Below are 27500 nucleotides of genomic sequence, written 5' to 3'. Positions count from 1 at the left end.
CAAGCAGGCCCTACAAGTGAGAAACAGCCACAACCAAAGAACACACGAAGATCCTCCAGAGGAGGGCGGGCACCCGCTCCAGTGTTGTTGCCTGGAGAGTCCCCAGGGACAGAGGAGCCTGGCGGGCCAGGCCACGGGGGCGCAGCGGACGTGACTGAGTGACTCAGCACAAAGATCAAACAACCGGGGAAAGCAGGTGGCACGGCGGTAAAGAACCCGCCTGCCCACGAGGGAGACCCAGGAGACTCGGGTTCAGTCCCTGGGTTGAGAAGGTCCCGGGGATCTTGGCTAGACAGGCTCGGCTTGCCCAGTCTCCTGTTGGGCAGTCACCTCCTCAGCTGTGATGTGGAAGTGGGGAAGGGGAGGTTGTGGGCGGTTCCTGAGATATTCCCCTCGACTGTGATCATGTGCCCAGTGATAAAGGAGCATTCCAGCCCTGTGTCCCCATGGTCGGGCGGAACGTCTGTGGGTCCCTGGGCAGCTGTGGGGCAGGAGGAGAGGGATTGGCTGCCCAGTCTGGACTGAGCCTGGGCTGAGGGCCCCCAGGGGAGGGAGCCCTGGCCTCTGTTTTCCCCATTTTACTTGTTCAAGTCAGCTGCCTAAGGCCCAGTTGCACAGAGGAGATTAACTGAGCTTCTCAGCAGGAGAATTCTACCCTGGGTGTTGAAATCCTACCTGGTTAGTGCTGATTTTAATCTCAACCAATTAAGTTTTCAAAGACCAGCAAACTCTTCCTTGTTGACTAAGTAGAGCCGCTTAGTTCCACTTGGTTTACCGGGTGGCATTCTCCCACCTGGCTCTCTTCCCTCCCTGAGAAATAGAGTGGGCCCACACAAGAGAGACTTCTAAATAAGAAATCCGGCAGTCAACTCTGTGGCAAATGCTTCTGTTGTGTTCCTCTGTCTGTAGTGCACCTGGATAGCCCACCTTAGGGCGGGGTGGATGGCTCGAATCAGACTTCAACATGGTGGGGGTTGGTGGTTTAGTTGCTCAGTCGTGTCCGACTCTTTGTGAACCTAAGGACCATAGCCCGCCAGGCTCCTCTGTCCATGGGATTCTCCAGGCAAGGATACTGGAATGCATTGCTATTTCCTTCTCCGGGGGATCTTCCTGATCCAGGATTGAACCCATGTCTCCTGTATTGCAGGTGGATTCTTCACCGCTGAGCCACAACAGACTCCCAGGTTTCAACAAAGTGTACAGAAGAAGCAGCTCTCCAAGTTCAGATGAAATGATTGAATACATAGGACATCCATTTATGCCTCTGGAGAAGTAAGAGCTGTAGAAAACCAAAGAAAACAGCAGAGATTTGTTGTTTCCAGTTCTGGAGGCCAGAAATCTCACGTCCAGGTGTAGGACCATCCTCCCTCCGAAGGCCCAGGGCTCCTGTGCTTGAGACAGCCTCCGGCGTTCCTCGGGGCAATCCTTTGTCCTCAGAGGAGTCCTCCCTGTCCCCTCCACCTGGTCTGTGTCCACCGTCCCCAGCCAGGGCTTGACCCCGGGGCCCAGCCGTGAAAGCGCCCAGTCCCAGCCACGGGACCACCAGGGAAGCCCCCCAAAGCTCCCCTCATCCCGCTGGGTCAGCTTAAATCCTCCAAGGCTCGTCCCAGGTAAGGTCCCATCGAGGTCGGGGGTCGGCTCCCATGACACACAGGGGGAAGGACGGCAAGCCCGAGTCTGTGAGGAAGCAGCCTTTGGGTTGAAGACGAGGCAACACTATTTCAAAAAAGAAAGCTTTTCCTGACTTTCTTCTTGCTCAGTGGAGAGCCAAGGTCCTCCAATGCCTTTATCCAACAGCCAAGTGCTAGGTCCAGATGCTGGATTTAAAACTCTGGGCTATTTTCAGTTAAAAGTTGGTTTCAGGATGACCGGCAGCTGAGTGTTTGACACCCTACCTACCTACCGGCCTTCCTCCTTCCCAGATTCCTTTCACAAACCTGTTACGGAGAAGGATTAGGGTTGCTAAGCAGAAACAGGGTCCCCAAAGAGCTTTGTGTCTCTGGAAGCATAAACTGGGCCTCCTGGGTGAAGAGCTGGGCCGTGGCATCAGGGCAGGAATCTGACCGCCCCCAGCGCACGCGCTGTACCTGCTGGCGCACGTCGGTCAAGGGTTCAGGAACATTTCGTCTGTTTCTCGACGACCATTTAAACAGGTGCAAAGAGCTGTCTGTGGATGTTGGGAAACAAGGGTTTCCTTTGTGAGAAGCCCCCAGACAGGGCTTCCCCGTGTACCCCAGGTTTCTGAGAGGACCCGAGGGCCGTTTCTGATCCCATGAGGGCAGTGAAGTGCACACTCCCGCCTCAGACCCAGGGAGCTTGGAAATGATCTTTCCAGGGGTCTGTTGGCATGTTGACCTTCCGTCGGTGGGCTCCCCCGCCCGCCGCGGAACCGGCCCACAGTCGGTCACATGGCAGGCTGGAGGTCTGCCCGCACGTGCTTTGGCCGCAGAGCAGATCGTTAGGGGTAGGCTGGAGGGGCTCCTGTCAAGCTGCCCCCTCATCTCAGACTCCCTCAGAGCTTATCTGCTCACGCCCACCCCACCGCCACTGCCCCGTCCTAGTTGGGTCCTTTTGCAACTAACAAGATTGAATTAGGGGAAAGGGTGATCCCAGCGGTTCTCACTGGCACGGTCACAGGGCCCCGGGCAGGAAGGAGGGTCACGATGGGCCTGGGAGCCATCAGATGGCACATGAGACGCAGTCTGAAGGGCGGCAGGACAGCAGTCATGTGACCCAGCACACGAGGAGGACAGCAAGCAGCTGGGGCGCCTCGGGCCCAGGGACAGCCTCCACGCACCCTTCACGGCCCTGGGCAACATCACGATGATTCCTAAAGTAAACACGGAGCTTGAACCTCTTGACTTGCGTGATTTCGTGGGGTTTTCTGGGTCAAGTGAATAGCGAACCGTTTTTAGAGGCCTCGAAATTAAAAGACGCTTGCTCCTTGGAAGAAAAACTATGATCAACCTAGACAGCATATTAAAAAGCAGAGACATTACTTTGCCAACAAAGGTCCATCTAGTCAAGGCTATGGTTTTTACAGTGGTCATGTATGGATGTGAGAGTTGGACTATAAAGAAAGCGGAGCGCCAAAGAATTGACGCTTTTGAACTGTGGTGTTGGAGAAGATGCTTGAGAGACCCTTGCACTGCAAGGAGATCAAACCAGTCCATGCTAAAGGAAATCAGTGTTCATTGGAAGGACTGATGCTGAAGTTGAAACTCCAATCCTTTCACCACCTGATGTGAAAAACTGACTCATTTGAAAAGACCCTGATGCTGGGAAAGATTGAAGGTGGGAGGAGAAGGGGACGACAGAGGATAAGATGGTTGGATGGCGTCATCCACTCAACAGACATGAGTCTGAGTAAACTCCAGGAGTTTGTGATGGACAGGGAGGCCTGGCGTGCTGCAGTCCATGGGGTTGCAGAGTCGGACACGACTGAGCAATGGAACTGACCTGAGGCCACTTTCCACCAAAGCTAAACTCTAAGATTTTCAATAGAGAACCTACCTGAGAGAAGATAGAAAAAACACAAGGAGCTAGATCCTGATGAGAAAATTAGTGAACTTTCAACTCATCGCCCTTGACTTCGTATACCCTGAACTGCAGGAGGCATATGACAGGGGACAACATGGTCTCTCTCATGTACAGAATTCATTAGACGGAGCCGAAGCACTGGAAAAATGGTGGCTGATGAATGAAAACGTGGTAACTGCCTTTCACATGCCACCGTGTCTAAGTCACAGACCTAGGCAGGAACCCCCACACCCAGGACACTGTCTCAGCAGCTCTGTTCTTCCCAGAGCCAGCAGCCTTGAGCCAGACACTCGGTGTTAAAATTGCTCAGGACGAGATTCTTCCCATTAGCGTCTCTGAAGATTTATGCAGAAAACTGACAGAGGACCAAGTGGGTCCTACGACTTGGAAGCACGTTTCACGCATCCTTCTTTGCACAGTTCGGCTGTGTTCAGGGATCGATGTGAAATTCCCTGTGGCCAGTTTGTTGTTAGTCTGCTGCCTCTTCAAGAGTAAGCGTGAAGTAACTGGGATCCAGTAAGTAGGTAACTGGGTAGTTGGCCAGCTTCTGTGTAAGATATGATGTGTTAGAGTTGAGTTTGAATATCTTTATTAATACTTTATGATATTGGGCACATGGTGCAAAGAGCCAGCCCATTGGAAAAGACCTTGATGCTGGGAAAGATTAAGGGTAGGAGAAGAAGGGGGCGACAGAGTTTGAGATGGTTGGATGGCATCACTGACTCAATGGATACGTATTTGAGCAAACTCTGGAGATAATGAAGGACAGGGAAGCCTGGCGTGCTGCAGTCTGGGTCACAAAGAGTTGGACATGACTTAGTGACTGAACAACAACAGTATTAATACTTTTCAAAGGTATATTCCAACTCTAAGACTTTATCTGCTAGTTACAGTTTACAAATAGATCATCTGAAACTCTCAGGTGAGTTTTCTTAGCAAAAGGTCTATTTTTAAACATGGAGTAGAAAAGGCAAGCTTAGATTTAAATTGGCTCCTTTCCCTCCTGTCTTTTCACCACCAAGATAAAGGCATTATCTATAATCTACATGACTTGATTATGTCTAATCCTGTTCTTTAGATGAACTTCCAGAAGCACTCCTTGGGTAGGATCTCAGGAGACTCAGGAAACTGGCTAAATAAACAATACCTGTATCCCCATTGTGAGCTCCTGTTTGCTCAGCCGTGCATCTGCAGCTGTAGACAGGACATGGAAATCCTTGCTGACTCACAGAATGACCTTTCATGAACTGAGGTAATTCAACCACCTGCTCACAAACCAGAAATTCCAGAAAACATTTCCCTCCCCAAACTTTACTCTGAAACACAGGGTTAGACTAGTTCAGTGCAGGCATCACAGTAAGTCCCCTACATACGAACCTTTAAGTGCAAATTTTCAAAGACGCGAACACTCTTCTTGTTCACTCGACGCCAGCTGCCGTACTGTCCGCGCATGCTGAGTCGCTTCAACCGTTTCCAGCTCTTTGCGACCCCATGGACCGTAGCCCAGCAGGCGCCTCTGTCCATGGGATTCTCCAGGCAAGAATACTGGAGGGGGTTGCTGTGCCGTCCTCCAGGGGATCTTCCTGACCCAGGGATTGAATTCGAGTCTCTTGCATCTCCTGCATTGGCAGGTGGCTTCTTTACCACCAGCGCTACCCGGGAAGCCCCCGATGTACTGTACTACTGTACTTTTCAAGGTATCGTAAGATTTAAAATGTTTTACTTTTTGTTTTTTATGTCTTATTTGAGTGGAAAGCATTACAAACCTATCACAGTACTGCACAGTTGCCTGTGTTAGTTGGGACCTAGGCTAGCCCTGCGGGACTTCAGAACAAACTGGCCTACAACCTCGCTCTTGGAACACCACTCTCTGTTGGGTAGGGGGCTTGCTGTCTGTGCTGGGGGTCTCACAGCGAAAGTGAAAGCGACCTGACTCGGTCGTTTCCATCACACCCACCTCCCTCCCCAGCCTGGCCCAGGGGTCTGTGTTTCTCACCCTGGGATGAGAGCCTGTGAGGCCAGTTCTGATTCTTGTCCAACCAGCACCCAGCCCTGGCAGCGCGGGCGTTCACACCAGGCGGTGTGTGTGCACACAGCACATCTGCGACAACTTCGTCACCTGGGGTGACCCCGTCCAGCAGGCGCCAGGGACAGCGGACCTCTGCCACGTGGGCCCTCGCTCAGGGCCCCTGGACGCACTGGCTGTCAACAGCCTGGAGGCTCCCTCTGCCCTTTTCCTGGGTGCCCAGACACCCCGTGTCCTAGGATGAGGAGAAGGGCCCTCTCACTTCAAGATGGAGGACAGCCTTCCTGGGGGCGGGCAGGCCGGAGAAGACGTCCCAATTCCCAGAATCAGTGGGTGGCGCGGGAGGTTAAACACCTCCGTTTCCACCATGAGGAAAAAATATTTTTCCCAAGAGATTGTGTGGCAACTTAGTAAATTTTGGAAAGCTATAAAATATTCTTCTATTCCAAATGTGACTATCCTACAGAGGGAATTCCCCCTCCTCCCTTTAAAAGAAAAACCCATAAATCCAATGCTTGGTTTTGAACCTTTAATAAAAGTAAAAAAAATGAATTCAAAAGAACACAATGCTGAAAACTTAGTATGAATGTGAATCTCACTAGATGTTCCAATCTGGTATAGTGCAAATTTTGCTCATACTATTTAACATTTTCACAAACTCAAATGACTTTGGTTCACATACTTGCTAGAAAATATTGGCAATAAAATTCTTCAGATTCACATCTTTTGGCTATACTGCTTCTAACAGACATAGATTTATTTCCAGTTTAAGAGAGAAAAATACTCATTGTGCATGATCAAGTATATTGGAAAGATTCAATGACTGCTTTCATCTAATAACTTCTGGTTTTTTCACAAACGCTGACATCTTCATTGAAAAATCTTTTCGCATAGCTGATGGTTTTCATTTTCAGAAAATGTCATAAGGGGGTCATCGCAAAGTTCAGAATGGTACTATTTTCTTTTAAACAAAATTCCTCTAAAACAAAGTCGCTACAGTAACCTAAAATTTACTCCAGGATATCCTCCTTAAAACAAAAGCAAACTGAGATGGGGACCATCGGGTGAGAGGAGCCAGGGACTCGCAGAGTCCACGGCTGCCGGCAGGGGCTCCCGTGTCCCCAGCCCCCCGACTGCCAGCTGCCAGAGGAATCTTACCATCAAGCCACATTCACAGGATTCAAAACAACCAAAATGTTTTAAATTGCAAAATACAGAAAGGGTGAATTTGTAAGTAAAAATTACAAGTTTACTAAACCCCCAAACTGGGAGTATTTCAAAGGACTGGGGCTGGGCGGGAGGGCACAACAAAGTAACTTCACAGCTGAAAAGAAATTATTGCTGAATTTTGCCTCCATGCAGCACTGAAATGGAGAACCCTCTTTAGCATCTCACACGTTTAAAAAAATAATAATAAATATTTAAAGAGAATACAAGGCTCAGATTGGTTTTCCTATACATTGCACTTGAAGTCGAAGGCCCAGGACCTGCACACCGGGCCCAACGTGGGCTGTGCCATTGAGTGAGTACACTGTGCTCACCGCGTCCTTTGAGGGTTTAGAGACACCGAATGTGATGCAGTGACGTGCGCACTCTTCTTTTTACAAGGCAATCACAGATTGCAGATCCCATAGGGCTGTGGGGAAAAAGCCGTCTCTTCTTCTGAGTAGCAAAGAAAACGCAAGGTTTGGGCCAAGACGGAGACGTGTGGCCGACGGGCGCCCCATTCGAGACGGTGCGGATTCCGTGAACACCAGGGTGGAAAGTCCAACCCATTGCAGCGCAGAGCCACAACCTCCCACTCACTGCCTCCTCTGCAGGATTGTCTGCGTAGCACCCTACACGGGCACCGAGGGCACGCCATGCCCGCCTGCCCGGCACGGCCACCCTGCGCTTGCTGCCACCCCTGCCTTCTCTTTTTTCATAACACAGCCCTATTTTTAAAATCTTTTGGATGAGTGATATTCCTGTCTCACCACACTTCATCTTTGTAAGCACCACCAAGCCGTCCCCGGGGCGCTGACACGGAACCAGAGCTGGCAGTCAGGCTTTAGTTCGAGGCTAGCAAACATGGCAACTTGGCATTTAATAACACGAGAAACTGAGTCCTCGGGGCCCGGTGCCCAGCCGGCCTGCTCGTGGTGCCCCCAGTGGACGCGGGCGGGGGCACCGTCCCACCACCAGCGGCCATCCACCCGCTCGGCTGCTCTGAAACAGGTGAAGTGTTTTCCAGGAGTCACTGGTACAGTCAGCCCCATCTGAAGAGGTTACTGAGGAAAAGAGATAGTCTCGTCACTACCCAGTATCGCGGACTTTCTCCCCAAACCTTGCCACTCTTCAGGATCCGTGCGCCTGAGGATTCAATCACTGTGTGGCTTTTCGGGGACACCCTATGTGGAGAAAGAGAGAAAAAAAAGGATGTTAGCGCTGTATGTGTGCGTGTTTTACTTAGCAATTTAAGCGGACCCTACAAAGTGAGAGATGAAGAATCCCTTTGCGCCAGAGGCGAGGGTGGAGACCAGAATCACGGAGCAGCAGACAGGCTCCCCCGGCCCCACAGTGATGCCCTCGGGGCCCTGAGCTGGGAGCCCACATCTCAGCAGACCTGGTCTGTCCCGCTCAGGCAGGGCGGGGGTGTAGCAGGCAGGACAGGAGGTGGTACTGCTGCCCAGAAGCTGTGTCTATGCACGTCTCGTCGCCGAACAGCACAGACACCCAGAGAGGGCACCCCACACTTGTGGCCGGTGTCTGGGCCTGGCCTGGTGGCCCTCAACCGAGGATGGACACCCCACTGGAGCAGCAGGTCCGAGACCAGAGGCTGACCTTCCTGAGGTCACGGGGCTGTGTGAGGAGAGCCCCCTGCCTCCTGCCAGAGCCGGGGTCCCTGCGTGTCCACCCTGACCCCTGCTGAGAGGCTGAGCGAGCCACAAGGGCCAGCCCGCTCTGCACCAGACGCCAGGCGCTCAGCCTCCTGGGCTCCAACCCCCATCTCCAAAGCGGGCTGACAGTCCTGCCCCCATACTGCCACTGCAGGACTCAACCAAGTGCCAGTGGACGTCAGCCCGACGACACCACGGCCATGACGGCCAGGAGCCGCCGCACCGCAGTGGGAGAGGCATGCTGGAGACGCGGCGTCCGGGGCCTGGGCTCTGGGAACAGGGCCACACTCCTCATGCGGCAGTGCGAAGCCTTACTTTTTCTGAGAAGAGACTTTCATCTGCAGACAACAGACACGAACTCGATAAAATGATGCTACAGACTCCCGTTTAAACCTACAGGCGGACGACAAATACCATACAGAAAAAGCTACGTGAACCATTGAACACTCAAGCAGAGCCAGCCTGTGGCTCTGGGGCACGCCTGCCCGGGCCAGGAAGCACGTTTATGGGCAGAACTGAGCAGATGGGAGGGGGCGGGCTGCAGGCGCGTCACACGGGACACTCTGGCCCCGAGCGGACTGATAGGCGCCCACCTTGGGTCCATGGCTGCAGCCCTTTCTCTTCTGCGCTCAGATCATGTTCCACTACAAAGTCTCACTTGGAGACGTTTCAAACCAAAAATTCATCCTGAAACGCTGCTGTGAGAATACGTCTCAGAAGTGTCCTCTGTCCGAGGGCTGCAGGGTGGCTGCTCTGAAAGCGAGGACAGTGGCCATGGACGTGCAAACAGGCCCGTCAGCCAGGTGCCAAGCGACCCCATTTTTAAGGCCCCGAGTCCTTTCCAATTCTAAGTGATGAGTAAGCTCACCTTCACATAGCAGCTACTAGCTTTTTCCCTTTCTTAGAAGAAAAAAATTAAAAACCTGGCTAAAGTATTCGAACTCTTTCTTTAAAAAAAATGTTTAACTTGCTCAAGAGAGTCTAGCAAGGTGCCGCGCTGTCCAGGCTGAGCTCTGAGACTCCACAGAGACACAAACCCAAGCCATCAGGGCGCACACCCCAGCGCGCTGGGGGGCACGAGCCTCCGTGCCCGGCCCTGGGTACTTCTCCGGGGGACCAGGACTGGGTGGTGGGTGGTCAGGCAGGGGCAGAGGGCAGAGGCCACGCCCCTGCTCCAGCCCATCACAGCTGTTGGCTGCTGGGTGGTGGGGAAGAGCAGAAGGTCCTTCCGGCAGGGACGGTCAAGTCATGGGTGGTTACAGGTTTCTAAGACAAACCTTATTATAAATATATTTTTCGTTCTTCAGCCCTGATGCAATCTGAACCAAATATAACTTCCTACACTTCCAATTCTAGTCTCATGAAAAATACAATTTTGGCTTCACATACTTTTTGCTCCTGCAACAACAGCACCTTGTGGGAAGGTGGCCGCCATCCCACGGAGACGGCAGGAAAGGCTGAAGTGCATGGAGGGATTGTGAAGAGGAGGGGTCGGTGTCAGGTTCAGAGGTCAACTGATATGCCGTGAAGGCTGTGTAATTCCTGCCAGACAAAGCGGGGCTTTTTAAGATTCCCTACTGCTTTTAGGAAAGAGTCATTTAAGAGGGGTTTCCCTCATAGCTCAGATGGTAAAGAATCAGCCTGCAATGCAGGAGACCCTGGTTCGATTCCTGGGTCGGGAAGATCCCTCGGAGAAGGGACAGGCTACCCATTCCGGTATTGCTGGGCTTCCCTTGTGGCTCAGCTGGTAAAGAATCCATCTGCAATGCGGAAGACCTGGGTTTGATCCCTGGCTTGGGAAGATCCCCTGGAGAAGGGAAAGGTAGCCTACTCCAGTATTCTGGCCTGGAGAATTTCATGGACTGTATGGTCCATGGGTTCACAAAGAGTTGGACATAACTGAGCAACGTTCATGTCACTTTATTTCATTTACGATGCCCTGAAGGATGGAAGAGACAAACAGAAAGGCAGGGACCAGGCAGGACAGACTGAAGGAGGGGAGGCCGGGGTGGGGATGAAGGTCTGGGGGCTTTGCAGGGGGTGGGGGACCGATTCTCTGCCTTCCTGTCACCCACAACCCAGGGCCAAGGCTCTGCTCCCAGTGCACAGACAGCGCTGCGCAAGGGCAGAGGGCCACGGTCCTGCAGTGGCCGCCCCGTGGACGACCTCCGCAGGACACAGCTGACGGGCCTGCCCCCCTCCTGATACAGGTCTGCCCGCTGCAGAGACCACAGCCACGGGCTCCTGTACACATGCCAGTGCTGCAGTTACAAGTACAGCTGGCCCCTGAACAAGGCTTTGAGAACAAGGCTTCACTTAGACGCATCTTTTCAACATGGTCCCTGGTTGGTTGTATCCGTCAATACAGGATTCATCCAATACACTCAGGTTTTCAATTTCTACGAGGGTTGGTGCCCCTAATCCACCTGTTCTTCAAGGGTCAACTACAGAACAATGGTAAACTTTAAAATTACAAAAGAGAAAAGAACAACCCCAACCACCTACTTGTCAGAAGTGGCCACTTCTTTCCTGCAGAGCGCCCCCCTGCCCGCCCCCACCAATACGGCTCCTCACTACTGCACGCCTCTGCCAGTCCAACTGGCTGACCCCTTCAGACCATCTGAACCCCGTGCCTCACTCCTGGGCCCTGAGTAGCTGTAACAGAAGTAACCCTCCCTCATCCTCTCCCTGACTGTGCCAGAAACACAGCTGCGACCCAAGCTGTGACCACCCTGCCTGTGATCATGCAGACCGTGTCCTCTGCTGGGGTCTGGGGACTCGGGCAAAGGTGCTTTGCTCTTGCCCTTCCTCAAGATGCAGCAGAGGGGGCATCTGTAAAACCAGCTGTGACTGCCCCTCTGGCTTCACACGTTTGAGGAGTCTACCGGTCTCCCCATCAGCAGCTCACCCTGCTGGGGCTGGGGTCCAGGCCCTGGTTGGGGACTAACATACCACAAGCCACGAGGCGTGGCCAAATACACACATAAATAAATGTGCACGGGTGGAAAGACAGCAGGAGGGCTGGACTCAGAGACCGGGGTGGGGGCTCTTTCCCTTTGATGACTGCAATGCTCACCAGCCTCTTCCAGTTTCAAGACACAACAGTAACATCCAAAGATAAGACTGTCCCCAATTTTGAAGAGTAAAAAAAAGAAACATCTTTAATAAAGGGGAATTACAATTATGCCAGTTATCTTAAGTTCTGTTAAAAACTTTCACTCATCTTTTCAAAAAAAATGAAAGTGTCTACAAAAAACCAGTCCATCCTAAAGGGATGGACCCTGGATATTAATTGGAAGGACTGATGCTGAAGCTGAAGCTCCTGATGCAAAAAGCCAACTCATTGGAGAAGACCCTGATGCTGGGGAAGACTGAAGGTAGCAGGAGAAGGGGGTGACAGAGGATGAGATGGTTGGATGGCATCACTGACTCAATAGATATGAGTCTGAGCGAGCTCTGGGAGATGGTGAAGGACAGGGAAGCCTGGTGTGCTGCAGTTCATGGGTCGCAAAGAGTCAGACACAACTGAGCGACTGAACAGCAGCAGTAAGACAAGATGGAAAGACAGCTGCTAAAAGCACCTTCAGTTAGTGCTGCTGCCAAAGGCATGGCCGTGTGGCTCCTGTGCGTCTCCTCCAACCACTCCTGGCGCTACGAGCCTGTGCCTGGTATGCAGCGTCTACCTCTATCGGAAGGACGCTTCTTTACAAAATTTGTTCAGAAGACCTTCATCATAAACCTATGACAGCAACCACCCCTCCTCCTGAAGTAATAACCAGTTGGCTGAATTTTGTCAACTTTAACTCCATGAAGAGTCACAGGAGCTGAAGACAACCTCATCTCAAAAGCCTTATTAAGAATCCTAACTAAATACTACCGAAATGAACATCAAGGCGGACGGCGAGCATGCAGCTGCCTCATTCTCCCCGGAATCCCCAGGGCTGCGGGATCAGCACAGGGGTGTCGCGAGGCTGTGGTCACAGGGCAGGGCCGCGCGCATGCTCACAAGGGGTCCTGAGACAAACCGTGGTCCGTTCTGGTTTTGGCGGCGGGTCCAGACCATCACAAGGGTCGGGGTGGGGGAATGATGGCGTGGACGCAGGAGCCAGTGGGACACATCACAAATTTCCCTTTCTAAACTACTTCCATTCTTGTCAAACAGCCAAGGAGGCGGCTCCCAAGCCAGGCTCAGGGGGCACAAATAAATGTCCTCTTTTTAAAATAAAAGCATGAGGGACCAAGACAAGTTTCTAAGGAAGTCCCAGAGTGTGTCTCTGAGAGAAATGGCCCTTATAAGACTCTAGTTTCCTTTTCTTTTTAAAATTCATTTTATTTAAGCCTTCGAGTTGAAGTCCATTCAAAACAGTTAAATGTCCATGTTGCACGCTCCTTCATCAAAGTGCTCAAGTGTCGCGATCTTTCACTCCCAAACAGAATTGCCAAGGTATCCTGACTGTGTCTGCCTTTCTGGGTCTTGGGAAACGGCTCCGTCTGGGACTCAGTGTCTCTCCCTTTAGTCCTTAGACAAGGTCCAGGCCGGAGTCCACCCACCCAGGGACACTCAGCGGCCCCCCAGCCCCGCCCGCACTCTCATGGGCCTGGCGTGTCTCCCTTCCCCTAGCACGGCATTGTCTGTACCCGAGTCGTGAAGCCGGGGAGGAAACTCATCATAAATCATTCAGTTAGCCATTTCTGTAACTCGTCTCTGCCAGTTATTACAGGAGAAGCAGTTCAGAAAAGCCGCTGACAGCATCCGTCATGTGAGGGGAGCTCTGGTTCCTCAGCAGCTCTCACTGTGAGCTTACAAATCCCTGAACCTTTACAAGTTAGCCAAGAATGGCCTGGGGATGCGCCTTTTTAAAGTGTATGCTCATCTGAGTAACTGCTGCTCCTGCCTACACACGTACTGACACAAGTGATAGCGTCCCAGGCAAACCCAGCTGGCCCAGCTGCAAGCCAGCATCAGGCGCCCGTGGGACTACGCACCATGGCCAGCTGTCGTCCTATGTTCCCCACCGTCACGCCTCCCGAGAAGAAGATGCAGGGCAGCCAGGAGCGGATGTAGAGGAAGTCTGGGGACGTGTACCTGCAGGGAGAGGGAGGCATGAGCCCTGCGCGGCGGGCAGGCACACAGCACACCAGCCACGTGAGCACGTGACACCCACGCTCGCCGCCCACCGTGGCCCCCTGGCGCGGGAAGCCAACGCTTTGGAAAAGACCCTGATGCTGGGAAAGACTGAGGGCGGGAGGAAAAGGGGGCTGCAGAGGATGAGATGGCTGGATGCCATCACCAACTCGACGCACATGAGTTTGAGCGAGCTCCAGGAGATGGTGGAGGACAAGGAAGCCCGGTGTGCTGCAGCCCAGCGTGGGTCACAAGGACCTGGACACAGCTTAAGAGGCTGAAGGACAATGCAAAGCTCTCCACCGTGGCTTGGCTGTCCTTAAATTACAGATGGTGCATTTTTATCTGAATCAACAATAAGAAGTGCTTTTAAAGATTTCACGTCTAAGCTCATGCCATGTAATTACAAACAACACGGCATCTCAAGCTTCGTGGGTATTCTGAGCAAAACTGGACTGACAGCTCCCGGGCAGAGGTGACACTTGGGGGCACGTGCTTACTGATAGACTCCGTTGTACACCAGCAGCTGCGTGATCAGGGTGGCGAGGAAGGCGATGGTGATGCCCAGCCCCAGGCCACTTCTTGAACGGTCAAATGTCCACCAGAGGCCCAGAGACAGCGCTGCTAATGTCAAGGAGAGCTGAACGTTATTGGCAAAATCCAGTTTCTGGTGACGCAAAGTTAAGGAAAAGTGCAACAATTTCTAACACGGTCAAAGACACACAAGCGAGCCCCGGAGCCTACACGTGTGCACCACCTAATTCTCCAGCCTCAGATGCTGCCCAGTGAGCTGCAGAGAGCATGTGCTGGATACAAGGCTACTTGATCAGGATGACCTGGGGCATCTCTGGGATCCCTGCGTCAAAAACTTGACTTTACCAGTCAATGTATTAAAAACTATGCATAAAACCCTGCTTGGATTCATTTCAACCACGAAACAACTATATTCTAGTAAGTCATCCACAGTCCCACTTTTATTTCCTGTTCTTATTAGCAGTTTGAACTGAGCAAGCACAGTCTTTACTCTGTGTCTGCAAGGAGACACCTCATTGGAATGGCATTCAACACGACACGGTCACAGCTGATGGGGACACAGCTGGCCTCCTTCACAACACTACTTTACCAACAGGGGACAAAACAAATGTGTCAGAGCCAGGCTCTCTTGTAATACCTTTTCTTGACATTCTTATCATTAAAATCAGGGTAAAGCAGATTTAAGCAGCAGAAACTCTAAAAACAGCTTTCTCCAGAATTTAAAAATATAATCTCGCTGTCAGAAAGAAACTATAAATGTCTTGACGCCTGGTAAACCATGGCCCGTCTTCCTGAAAACTGCACCGTGTTTTGCCAGGCAGCCCACTGGTGGACGCCAGAACCTGACCTTGAATGTGACCTCCACTGGGAACCCTATTCCTGAGGCCACCTCCTCTGATCAGCGCTGGGCCTTCCCTGGTCATGACCGGGGAGGGCGGAGAAGCAGATGGGCTTCTGCTCTGCCTTCTGGAAGGGTCAGCCAAGAAGAGTGACGCTCCCGCAACGTCTCACTGCACCACAGGAACCAGGTCTGCACCGTGGAAGGATGGGAGGCAGAAATGGACGGGGAATTTACCAAACCAACTCGGAGGATCCAACAGGTAGTGACCAAGAAAGGGACAGACTAAAGATATCCACTCTGTTCCCAGGGTCATTTTAACTGTCTCCTGAAATGAACTGAAAGGACTTTTCAGGATCACTTTGAAAGCTCTGCTGAGAGGAAAGTGAGCAACGTGGTTTGAAATCATGCTTGTAAGAGATCAGCTCAACTGACCCAGGACGTGACAGACACCCATTAACAGTAACGTCTTAGGATACAGCACTAGCGTGGTTGATGCCAACGAAGACGGCCACGCAGCGCATCACGCTGGCCCACTCGCGCTTGAACTTGTGTGGCTCTCCAAGGTGACTGTCGATGCAGGGGTACAGCAGGCCGACCACAGCTGCGGGGAAAGACAAGACGGCAGGGTCTGAGCACGCCAGCAGAGACGACGCGACTGCCTCATGGGGATCATTAACGCGATATTCAAACCATTCCCTTTCCTAGATTTACCAGCCATCAGATATTTAAACTAACTTTACATCTTTTATTTTTAAACTAATGTTATATCTTTGTTCTCCTTGAATACAAACCAAAAAATCCACATCATTTTGTACAATTTTAAATAAAACTGGGGTTGTTTGGCTTGACCTATAGAAGGAATGGAGCCAGGGGTTTAATTATCCACATGGGAAGCACCCCCGCACTTCTGCTGGTGGCTGGCCGGGAGGCAGGCCAGGTGGAGTCAGCCAGGTACTGAGGCTTGAGAGTCATGCACGGCGCCCCTGGTGTCCCACGAGAAGGGCCCAGTTCAGGTCCCAAACAGAGGAACAAGCAACACAGCCTCAGGCCAAGAGTCGATGAAATAGTTCCAATTTCATAATACATTTTATCCAGTTCTGATTTTGGACTTTTTTTTGAGGGGGGTGGGGACCCACATGGCATAGATTGTAGGATCTTAGTTCCCTGACCAGGGATTGAACCTGGACAACCACAGTGAAAGCACTGAGTCCTAACCACTAGACCGCCAGGGAATTCCCATAATTCTGGAGTCTTGAAAAATGGAACCCAAACAGTTCTATCACTTAAGTCACTATATCTTAACCTTAACCTTTCAGATTCAAGTAGGTGAAAATGTACTATGGAATCTTCCCTTTATGCTCCTGACCGATGGCTTAAAAAAAGCAGCTAGGGTACCAGACATCACGTACAGATATCCCTGGAATTCCTTGAAGCTTCTGTTACAAATAAAGCCTAAACCAAATGGTTCGACGGTTTTGAGATCAACTGTTTCAGTCAAAAAAACTACTGTATCATATGAGAATGAAGACGGAAGTGCACATCTGGGCCTAGTGCCCAAAAGGGCATGCTGGCAGGGCTTAGAAAACAGAGCAGGAGCCCACCTTCCTGAGAACGGTGCGAACCTTCTCCCCACAGCACCCCTCCCCTGAGGGTCCCCACTCCAGCCTGGGGCCTGCCCCTGCTCTAAGGGAGGCTGCTGACGAGGCACCGTTCCCAGTGCAGGGGACACACCCAGCTATGGACGGCGGGCCTGCCACTCGGCGTGGCCCCTTGTGGTTCCCACGGCTGTGAAATGGAGCTGCAGCAGAGTCTCGTAAGGACCAGGGGAAGCAGAACATATCAAACAGTCCATAAACGCCAACCACGGAGCAGCCAGGAGCCGGCCTGGTCACCCAGGTCCACACCTGTCCTGCCCCCTAGCCCAGGACGCCCGCCAGGGGCAGGCTGCTCGCTGCACTTCAACCACCGGCAGACCTTAGGCCACAGCAAACGCTGGGTGACCAGAGAAGTCCTAAGCGCCCTACTGGGCTGAGATCAATTCAGTGTTTTTACCTAAAACCAGCCAGACGACCAAGAAATTTTACTCAGAGGTATAGTCCATCTGTCTAGTCTGTTAAGACTGCAGACTCTGGGTCAGGTTTTGTGGCTGGCTAAACTCTGAATAAGATTTGTTTTCCTTCATCCAGGGACCCCGGTGTTTTTTTTTGGAGGGGGGCAGGGGAAAGGCCTGGCTTTGACACGTTCACAGGGCCATCTGAAAAAGGAAGTGCAAGAAGCCACTGGGGCAGCTCTGCCCACTCGCCCACGTGACGGTTTGTTTTCGGTTGCCCGGCTGGTAGCATGTTCCCAGGGCCAGCCAATCACGTGGCAGTTCCTCGGCTCACCAGTTCCGCTGGTGGCCAATGGCGCGGCTTGCTCGGGGTAACAGCTGTGGGCCCCTCAACACTGTCCTCAGGGCCAGATCAGAAAGAGGGAAGGACCTCGGTCAGCCTGGCACGGGCGAGGAACAGCCAATCACTGCCCCGCCTGGTCCCCATCACCAGCATCCAGAGTCCTGGCATCTGGGCTCCTGCCTCTCGCCCCTTCTCCTCTAGATACGCTCACTGGAGAGGCACACCGCCCCTCTGTGGATGGTTCCATTCTCAAATAAACAGTTCTCAGAGGCCCAACACACTTCCTAACCCAACAGACATCTCCAGTGTCTACTCACCCGCTGCTGTCCCGCAGCACGGAGGAACCCACCAGGCGGAGGAGAAGATGGTGGCGATGACCTCGTCCGGGAACAGGGTGACGTTCCTCTGGACCTGCAGGAGGTTGAGCACCAAGGCCAGGACCACCCCCACCGAGAACAGCACCAGGCTCCTCTGCACCAAGTGGTGATGCCAGCTGTTGACGTGGCCGCTGCTGCCCTGGCCCCCCACACCAGCGCTCTGAGGCCCGTGAGCGGGGTCAGTGCCCAGGGCGCCATGGGCTGCCAGCAGAGAGGGGCCTGACCCCGAGGAGTTGATCATCTCTCCTGCTTTGGCCACCAGCCCTCTGGCGCTGGCCCTCGGGTGGCTTCTGAGCTTCGTGCCCTTGGCACAGGGACCTCTCCAGAGGTGGTCGTCCAGTCTGGGCATGAGCCACCCGCCTGCAGGCTTTCCTAGAACGAAAAGGGGGCGTGGAGGTGGAACCCAGATCAAGTTCACTTCCAAAGGAGGTCAGGTCCAGGGAGGCCCACTCAAGGAGGGCTCTGCTCTGGTTCACCACCAGCAGGTCCAGGAAAACCCCCAAGGCCCTCCGGGACTTAGTCACACCGGGCAGGTGCCCCGGGGTTGGGAGCAGCTGCCAAGGATCCTGCCCACAGCCCCGGCCAGGCAGATGCACCGACTGCTTTCCGAGGCAGGCAGGTTAGGTGCATCTGAGCGTTGCGCTCCCGCCACGACGCCCCTCCACAGAAGCCCTGAAGTTCTGGCCCGTCCAGTCCAGAAGTTTTCCAGACCCCGTCCGTCTGCAGGAGATGGACTCAGCCAGGCAGGACCTGGGGCAGGTTGTCCCAGGACAAGTTGCTGGGGTCCTCCCGATCCGGGAGGCGCACCAGCAGAGCGCACCTGGGGGTCGCGGGTGCTGGGCCCCCGCGCAGGGACCGGGGCTGGGGTCAGGGCTGGGGCCCAGGCCCGAGAGTCCCCCAAAGGAAAGCGGCCTAGAAGGGAGGCTCTGGAGTGGAGGGGTCGGCACCCGGACATCCCAGTCCGGCCCGCCTCGGAGCCCCCACCCCGCCGCCCTCGCCGCGCTCCGCGTACCTGGCCGAGGGGCGCCCGCCTGCGGGCTCGCCGAGGGAGGAGGGACGCGGAGGAGTGTACCGGCCCAGACCACCAGAAGTCAGGCCCGCGGCGGTCCGCGCGCCGCGCCGCTTATAAGGCGGGCGGCGGGGCCCCGGGTCACGTGGCCGCGCCCGGCCGGCCGCCGGGCCCGCCGCCCGGGGGCGTGGCTTCCGCGCGCTCCGCCCCGCCCGCGTGCCCGGCCGCTCGGGGTCTGGTGAGGCGGCCGCGGCCAATCGCGGGCAGGCGGCCCATATGACGTCATTACACGCCACCACCGCCCCGCGCGGGGCGCGCTGGCTCGGGAGCGCGGACGGACGGACGGCGGGCTGAGCGCGCCCGGGGGCCGGACGCTAGCTGGGGGCGGGGGTAGGGGGTGACGGGAGTGATGTGGGACTGCCTGGCCGACTGGCTCGGGGGGAGGGGGCGGGTTGCCGACTGACAGAGCTGCGAGAGGACGGCAGGCGGGGGGACCTACGGACTGAGCAGAGGATGGAGCCGGGGAGGGGGGCTGGCTAACGGACGGCCCGCAGGACCGGCCGAGGGGAGGGAGCACTGACTGACTGACGGACGGACGGACGGGCCGATGGACCGGCCGAGGGGAGGGAGCACTGACTGACTGACGGACGGGCCGATGGACCGGCCGAGGAGAGGGAGCATTGACTGACGGACGGACCGATAGACCGGCCGAGGGGAAGGAGCGCTGACTGACGGACGGACGGACGGACGGGGTTGGCCTAGAGCGCCCGAGGCCTCGGGTGGACGGCGGCCGCGGGAGGGCGGTTTCCCAGCAGTTGGCAGCCGCGGGCCTGGCGTCCGGTGGTGGAAGACCTTAGTCTTCGGACCCAGTCCCAGGCATGACCCGTTCAAAAGCCTCCCCTCCAGATGGTCACTCTCTGCCCCGGCGTGTCACGTGGTGATGCTCTGACTTCCGTTCAGTGCCCTGCTGTCTGAGGCTCCTGACCGGCCACCAAACCTGCTGATATAAAGTGGGTTAGTGCCTGTAATGACCAGAAGGTGCTGGCACGTCTAAGGGCTCAACCGTGTTTCTCAGGCACCAGAGTGGTTCAGAAAACTTTTCTGACACGAGCCCTTTTATGAAAAGGTAAATGATGAAATCTTCACTCATAAAATAGTTTCTTCTAGTTTCTAACTGTCTCTCAGTGGAAAACAAACCATCAAAACCACTTGGGATAAAAATGAGATTATTTTATCTTGTTGATGTCATATATTTATATCCTGTTTGCCACATGAGTTTGGCCATCTAAACAGGAGGGCAGGCCCCATGCCAACTGAAAACTCACATCTCGTTGAGCAAGATTGTATTATTTAAAATGTCCTTGAACAACAGTAGAAAAACTCCGGCCTTTTCCCACTGTCTGCGGGTGAGCAGAGATTGAGAGGAAGTTTGTGCTCTAAATAGCAAATCCGCTCACAGCCAAGAGACCCTACAGGCTTAGGCAATGTGAAATGCCATATTGTGTGATCTCTTCAACACTGGGGTTTCTGACTTAATGCCAGAAGATTAAAAAAGCCTTCCTGAGGCACCAACATTTCTCAAACTTCGTTTTGGGGGTGGAGGTGAGGATGGGATTCACACGAACGATAATCCAGAGACTTCAAGGAAAAGTAATGCTTTCAGGGGGTGTGCTTACTCTCCTGGCCCATAAGGATGTTTCACTAGGTAACTTGAGAAGTGCTCAGTAGACATTTCCTGTTATCCCAGGGTCAGAACTGGTTTCTCTAAATCTCTTCTGCCTGACTGGCTAGACACAGCCTGGTTGTGTGGATGTCATACACCGCCGCCTCCCCGCTTACTCCCCCCCACTACCCCGGTCCAAGGTGCCAACCTGGCATGAACCTCACCTAATCTACTTCTATAAAAGCGTAAAAGACTTGTTGACACTGGATTATAACCAAAACTGCTTTTGAATGCTTATGTTCAATCAAGACAGCATTTGCTAATAATGTGACTTATTTTCCATTGCTTGAGCCTGGCCCAGCCAAAGCAGGAGTGTGCACAGAAGAGTCTTCCATCTTCTGCTCTGCCTGTTGGGTGGGCAGGACAGGTTTTCCCCTCTCTGCCCTGGTCACCACTATGTACTTTGTTCCCAAAAGTTCAAAGCTTTTTTGACTCAAGGGAATTGGGATCCTGGCCATTCTTTTCATTTCCTGCATAAGTCCATGGAGATATGTTTCCCTGTAGGTATATATCAGTTCAGTTCAGTTCAGTGGCTCAGTCGTGTCCGACTCTTTGCGACCCCATGAATTGCAGCACGCCAGGCCTCCCTGTCCATCACCAACTCCTGGAGTTCACTCAGACTCACGTCCATCGAGTCAGTGATGCCATCCAGCCATCTCATCCTCTGTCGTCCCCTTTTCCTCCTGCCCCCAATCCCTCCCAGCATCAGAGTCCTTTCCAATCAGTCAACTCTTCACACGAGGTGGCCAAAGTACTGGAACTTCAGCTTTAGCATCATTCCCTCCGAAGAACACCCAGGGCTGATCTCCTTCAGAATGGACTGGTTGGATCTCCTTGCAGTCCAAGGGACTCTCAGGAGTCTTCTCCAACACCACAGTTCAAAAGCATCAATTCTTTGGCACTCAGCTTTCTTCAAAGTCCAACTCTCACATCCATACATGACCACAGGAAAAACCATAGCCTTGACTAGATGGACCTTTGTTGGCAAAGTAATGTCTCTGCTTTTCGATATGCTATCTAGGTTGGTCATAACTTTCCTTTCAAGCAGTAAGCGTCTTTTAATTTCATGGCTGCAGTCACCATCTGCAGTGATTTTGGAGCCTCAAAAAATAAAGTCTGACACTGTTTCCACTGTTAACTCATCTATTTCCCATGAAGTGATGGGACCCGATGCCATGATCTTCGTTTTCTGAATGTTGAGCTTTAAGCCAACTTTTTCACTCTCCTTTTTCACTTTCATCAAGAGGCTCTTTAGTTCCTCTTCACTTTCTGCCATAAGGGTGGTGTCATCTGCATATCTGAGGTTATTGATATTTCTCCCGGCAATCTTGATTCCAGCTTGTGTTTCGTCCAGTCCAGCGTTTCTCATGATGTACTCTGCATAAAAGTTAAATAAGCAGGGTGACAATATACAGCCTTGACGTACTCCTTTTCCTATTTGGAACCAGTCTATTGTTCCGTGTCTAGTTCTAACTGTTGCTTCCTGACCTGCATATAGGTTTCTCAAGAGGCAGGTCAGGTGGTCTGGTATTCCCATCTCTTTCAGAATTTTCCAGTTTATTGTGATCCACACAGTCAAAGGCTTTGGCATAGTCAATAAAACAGAAATAGATGTTTTTCTGGAACTCTCTTGCTTTTTCCATGATCCAGCGGATGTTGGCAATTTGATCTCTGGTTCCTCTGCCTATTCTAAAACCAGCTTGAACATCAGGAAGTTCACGGTTTACATATTGCTGAAGCCTGGCTTGGAGAATTTTGAGCATTACTTTACTAGCTTGTGAGATGAGTGCAATTGTGCGGTAGTTTGAGCATTCTTTGGCATTGCCTTTCTTTGGGATTGGAATGAAAACTGACCTTTTCCAGTCCCATGGCCACTGCTGAGTTTTCCAAATTTGCTGGCGTATTGAGTGCAGCACTTTTATAGCATCATCTTTCAGGATTTGGAATAGCTCAACTGGAATTCCATCACCTCCACTAGCTTTGTTTGTAGTGATGCTTTCTAAGGCCCACTTCACATTCCAGGATGTCTGGCTCTAGGTGAGTGATCATACCATCGTGTATGCTCAGTCAATTCAGTCATGTCCGACTCTTTGGGACACCGTGGACTGTAGACTGCCAGGCCCCTCAGTCGTGGGATTCTCCAGGCAAGAATACTGAAGTGGGTTGCCATGCCTTCCTCCAAGGGGTCTTCCCAACCCAGGCATTGAACTTGTGTCTCCTGCATTGAAGGAGGATTTTTTTACTGCTGAGCCACTAGACACACATATAATATATATTATCATATGACAAATAGATGGGGGAAAAAGTGGAAACAGTGACAGATTTTATTTTCTTGGGCTCCAAAATCACTGTGGACAGTGACTGCAGGCATGAAATTAGAAGATGCTCCTTGGAAGGAAAGCTATGACAAACGTAGACAGCATATTAAAAGGCAGAGACGTCACTTTGTAAATAAAGGGATGTATAGTCAAAGCTGTGGTTTTTCCAGTAGTCATGTATGGATATGAGAATTGGACTGTAGAGAAGGCTAAGCGCCGAAGAACTGATGCTTTAGAACTGTGGTGTTGGAGAAGACTCTTGAGAGTCCTTGGACTGCAAGGAGGTCAAAGCAGTCAATCCTAAAGGAAATCAGCCCTGAATATTCATTGGAAAGACTGATGCTGAAGCTCCAATACTTTAGCCACCTGATGCAAAGAGCTGACTCATTGGAAAAGACCCTGATGCTGGGGAAGATTGAAGGCAGGAGAAGGATGAGGTGACAGAGGATAAGGTGGTTGGATGGCATCACCGACTCAATGGGTGTGAGTTTGAGCAAGCGCTGGCAGATAGTGAAGAACAGGGAAGCCTGGCGTGCTACAGTCTATGTGGTCGCAAAGAGTCAGACACAACTTAGTGACCGAATAGCAGTCCGTTGCTGTTCACAACAACAGCGAGGATGTCTGTGGGCCTCCCAGGTGGCTCAATGGTAAAGAATCCTCCTGCCATTGCAGGAGACTCAAGTTCTGTCCCTGGGTCAGGAAGATCCCCTGGAAAACGCAACAGCCACCTGTGCAGTATTCTTGCCTGGGAAATCCCATGGACAGAGGATCCAGGTGGGCTACACCCCACGGGGTCACAAAGAGTACATGTATATATACACATATATGCATGTAATATATATATGTTTGTATATATGCATGTAATATATATGTGTGTGTATATACACACACACACACACACACACACACACAGACACACACACACATACCATTACAGTAACATTGGGACCCACAAAGTTCCAAAAAGCTGGCCCAGTTATCAACTGACGGGAAACTGGCTCGATAAATGATGGCACACTAATATGATGGGATGCTGTGTAACTGAGAGTCATTCCTTCTTCAACCATCAGAAGCCTATGCTGGGTTTCCCCTACTCCACCGTCTGGCTCAAGTCCCATGCACATAGGTCAGGAAGCACTGATATAAATCAAGCTCTTAACCTCAGGCCATGACTCTGAAATGTAGGCGTGCGATGGATTCAACTGGGAAACCCCAGAAAATGCAGGAAGCTTCTCTTTCGCACATCCGCTTTCAAAACCTGGGATTTTCAGATGTGTGAGGCTTAAGACAACGAGGTGACAGGTCAGTGTTTAGCTACCAAGTTGCTGTTCCCAGGCATTCCCGACAGCGCAGATTGCAGTGTACCTGTCTTGCGGGATCTGAGATTGTTTTCTTCATCTTTCTTCCCTCTGCCATTCTGCCTGGCCATCCAGACTATCCCAGTATCTTTGTTTTAATACCAAGTACATGCCTTATAAAAATGGTATGGGCTCCTGCATTGTCTCTCTGCTGTCTGGGAGACTGCTGTCACTTCCGCTAGGTAATTGGCATATCAAGGTCTGTTCACTCAGTTGCCTTCCTCTCTCCACCCAAGCCGATGTTAATACAGCCCTTCCTCTGCCTCTCCATCCCCTCTCCGTGTGACACTCTGAACCAGGGTCCTCCTGGAGTCACACAGAGACCCCTCGGATATGGGAGAAGGCAGGAGGGGTGCCCATGGGTTGCGTTTTGCCAGATCTTGCTAGGGCTGTCTGGAGAAGGCAATGGCAACCCACTCCAGTACTCTTGCCTGGAAAATCCCGTGGATGGAGGAGCCTGGTAGGCTGTAGTTCATGGGGTCGCTAAGAGTTGGACACGGCTGAGCGACTTAGCAGCAGCAGCAGCAGCTAGGGCTGTCAGTGTGGCCTCGCCTTCACCTGGTATTCATCACTGCACCCCCAGTGATGAGTTTGGATAAGCTAAATGCCTGTGGAGTCTGGGCCCATGAATGAAGAAGTCAGTCCAGGGAACGACAATGGAAGGAGCTGAGTTTACTGCCTTGGAGACTGGAGCCTTGCTACCAGAAACCATATCCAGGTATTTTGATGGTTTGAAATGCCAACATCTGCAGTGAGGCTGTTACCGATGGAGTCTTTCTGTTGAGCATAATGGGATCTGTTCTCTCCAGCCCCAGCCAGTGACTCGGAGTAGAGTATCGGAGGAAATGTGCTCATGAGAATACCATTTATTACAGTTCTCAATTATAGATGTGCTGTTACACAAGAGGAGTTTACCTTCGCTTACGAACTAAGCCCAGTGCTGTGCTGTCTCCCCAGATTAGCCACTGAGGGCATGATGCTGAGTAGGTCTTCTGAACACAGACAAATCGTGGGATCATGGGGGTGTGTATTAGGGGGGCAGGGGGACGTGTTCTAAGGACTTTGAGATGTTGTGTATGCAGTGAGCAATCTATGGACTTTAGTCTCTATTCATGATATACTTTTGATAACATTAATAGCCATTTAAAAATAACCTATTTAAATAATCTATTTTTTAAAATAGGGTAGATGATTAAGTATAGTATTTTTCAATAGAGATTACGTGCCTATTATAAGACATACAGAAAGTATATGAAAATATATATTTAAATCCATAATGCCATCACCTAGAGATACTCACTGTAACTTCTTGGGGGTATTTCCAGATATTTTTCCTATTCACGTATGAGTGTTTAAAACAAAACACAAGGAGAATAATACTTCATATACAGTGGAATTAGTTCTTTGGAGCTTGTGAGTATCTTTGAGTCAGCATTGACTACATCATCACTCTTTAACAGCTTTATTGAGATAAAATTCACAAACCATGTAATTCACCCATTTAAACTGTACAATTCAATAGCATTTAGTAAATCCACAGAATTGTGAAACCATCACCACAATCAATTTGAGAAGAAAGTGAAAGTCGTTCAGTTGTGTCCGACTTTTTGTGACCCCATGGACTGTAGCCCACCAGACTCCTCTGTCCATGGGATTCTCCAGGCAAGAATACTGGAGTGTGTAGCCATTCCCTTCTCCAGGGGATCTTCCTGACCCAGGGATCAAACCCGGCTCTCTTGCATTGCAGGCAGATTCTTTACCATCTGAGCCACCAGGGAAGCCCCAGTCAATTTGAGAACATTTCATCAACCCAAAAAGAAACTGTGCCTAGACATCATTCCCTTTATCCTTCTTCACCCCACCCTGCCAGCCTCCACTCCCCAGCCCTCAGTTCAGTTCAGTTCAGTCACTTGCGTCTGACTCTTTGCCACCCCATGGACTGCAGCACGCCAGACTTCCCTGTCCATCACCAACTCCCGGAGCTTACCCAAACTCATATCCATCGAGTCGATGATGCCATCCAACCATCTCATCCTCTGTCGTCCCCTTCTCCTCCTGCCTTCAATCTTTTCCAGCATCAGGGTCTTTTCCAGTGAGTCAGTACTTCGCATCAGGTGGCCAAAGTATTGGAGCTTCAGGTTCATCATCAGTCCTTCCAATTAATATTCAGGACTGATTTCCTTTAGGATGGACTGGTTGGATCTCCTTGCAGTTCAAGGGACTCTCAAGAGTCTTCTCCAGCACCACAGTTCAAAAGCATTGGTTCTTTGGTGCTCAGCTTTCTTTACAGTCCAACTCTCACATCCATACTTTACTACTGGAAAAACCATAGCTTTGACTAGATAGACTTTTATTGGTAAAGTAATATCTTTGCTTTTTAATATGTTGTCTAGGTTTGTTGTTGTCATAGCTTTTCTCCCAAGGAGCAAGCGTCTTTTATTTTCATGGGTGCAGTCACCATTTGCAGTGATTTTTGGAGCCCAAGAAAAACCCATCCCCTGGGCTGGTCATGCCAACAATGTCACCCATATGGGTTATGGAGAAACATGTTTTGCAAGAAAGAAACATGTTTTTGGAGAAAAGAAAGAGTATCTTTTAGCCTTCTGACTCCCTTCTCTGGCTGGTCACCTCTTCCTCGCAGTCACTGTGTCTTCTGCTGTCCTGACTGGTACTCAACGCCCCCGTGTGTCCACTGGGCAGCCAGGGTCCATGCCAACAGTGAGCACAGCTCAGTTTCGGCAGTGGTGGGAGGGGGCCAGGGCTGCTGCTGTATGTCCAGGCGGATCAGAGTCACTCAGAAAGGGAACAGAAGATTCAGGAGAGATGCCGGAAGCCCTTTACCTCAGACTGGGACTTGAACCCGTGAGCATGTGTGCTAAGTCGCTCAGTCGTGTCCGACTCTGCGCAATAGCCCACCAGGCTCCTCTGTCCATGGGATTCTCCAGGCAAGAATACTGGAGTGGGTTGCCATGCCCTCCTCCAGGGAATCTTCTGACCCAGGGATGGAACCCGAGTCTCTTATATCCTTCACTGGCAGGCTGGTTCTTTACCACTAGCGCCACCAGGGAAACCCTGAACCCATGTTCCAGGACTCAAGCTGAGCCAAAACTATGGCCTTCCACCTGAGATCACAGACGTGGTTCAGGTTCTGGGTGTCTCATCGCAGAGAGAATTCAGCGAGAGACACAGTGAGAGGTAAGAAGTGGGTTTATTCAGAGAGAAACCCACTCCACAGACACAGTGTGCGCCATCACAGAGGGTGGGTACTTCTCAAAATGTGCTGTAGTTAGCTTTTATGGCCTGGGTGATTTCATAGGCTAATGAGCAGGAAGATTATTCCAACTATTAATAATTTGGGCATGGGGTCACAAAGAGTT

The 27500-nt window shown here is 51.8% G+C and overlaps 1 protein-coding gene across 2 annotated transcripts; it reads right to left on the bottom strand.

The window, feature by feature from the left end:
• Positions 1-6081: 6081 nt before the first annotated feature.
• INSIG1 (insulin induced gene 1) lies at positions 6082-18875 on the bottom strand. Of its 2 annotated transcripts, XM_070368985.1 has the most exons (6): positions 18728-18875; positions 17656-18087; positions 15422-15546; positions 14071-14237; positions 13432-13531; positions 6082-7956 (listed from the first exon to the last, which is right to left on the bottom strand). In XM_070368985.1, the coding sequence occupies exons 2-6, from the start codon at positions 18062-18064 to the stop codon at positions 7927-7929; spliced, it is 831 nt and encodes a 276-aa protein (XP_070225086.1). In that variant the 5' UTR covers positions 18065-18087; positions 18728-18875; the 3' UTR covers positions 6082-7926. The 2 variants fall into 2 exon arrangements, with proteins under 2 accessions (XP_070225086.1, XP_070225085.1); XM_070368984.1 differs by lacking the exon at positions 13432-13531.
• Positions 18876-27500: the final 8625 nt, after the last annotated feature.

This window comes from Bos mutus, chromosome 4 (genome assembly GCF_027580195.1).
Source record: "Bos mutus isolate GX-2022 chromosome 4, NWIPB_WYAK_1.1, whole genome shotgun sequence".
Lineage (NCBI taxonomy): Eukaryota > Metazoa > Chordata > Mammalia > Artiodactyla > Bovidae > Bos > Bos mutus.
The sequence above is the reverse complement of the archived record's forward strand: the minus strand, read 5'-3'. Positions and strand labels throughout refer to the sequence as shown.

Bases quoted from the DNA above. Each gene is read 5' to 3' on its own strand.
- INSIG1 (XM_070368984.1), bottom strand. From the start codon at position 18,064: ATGCCCAGACTGGACGACCACCTCTGGAGAGGTCCCTGTGCCAAGGGC. The intron at 14,238-15,421 runs GTATCCTAAGAC...TTGCGTCACCAG, and splicing joins GCATCAACCACGCTAGTGCT to AAACTGGATTTTGCCAATAA. The intron at 7,957-14,070 runs GTAAGCACGTGC...TTCTCCACATAG, and splicing joins GTGTACAACGGAGTCTATCA to GGTGTCCCCGAAAAGCCACA.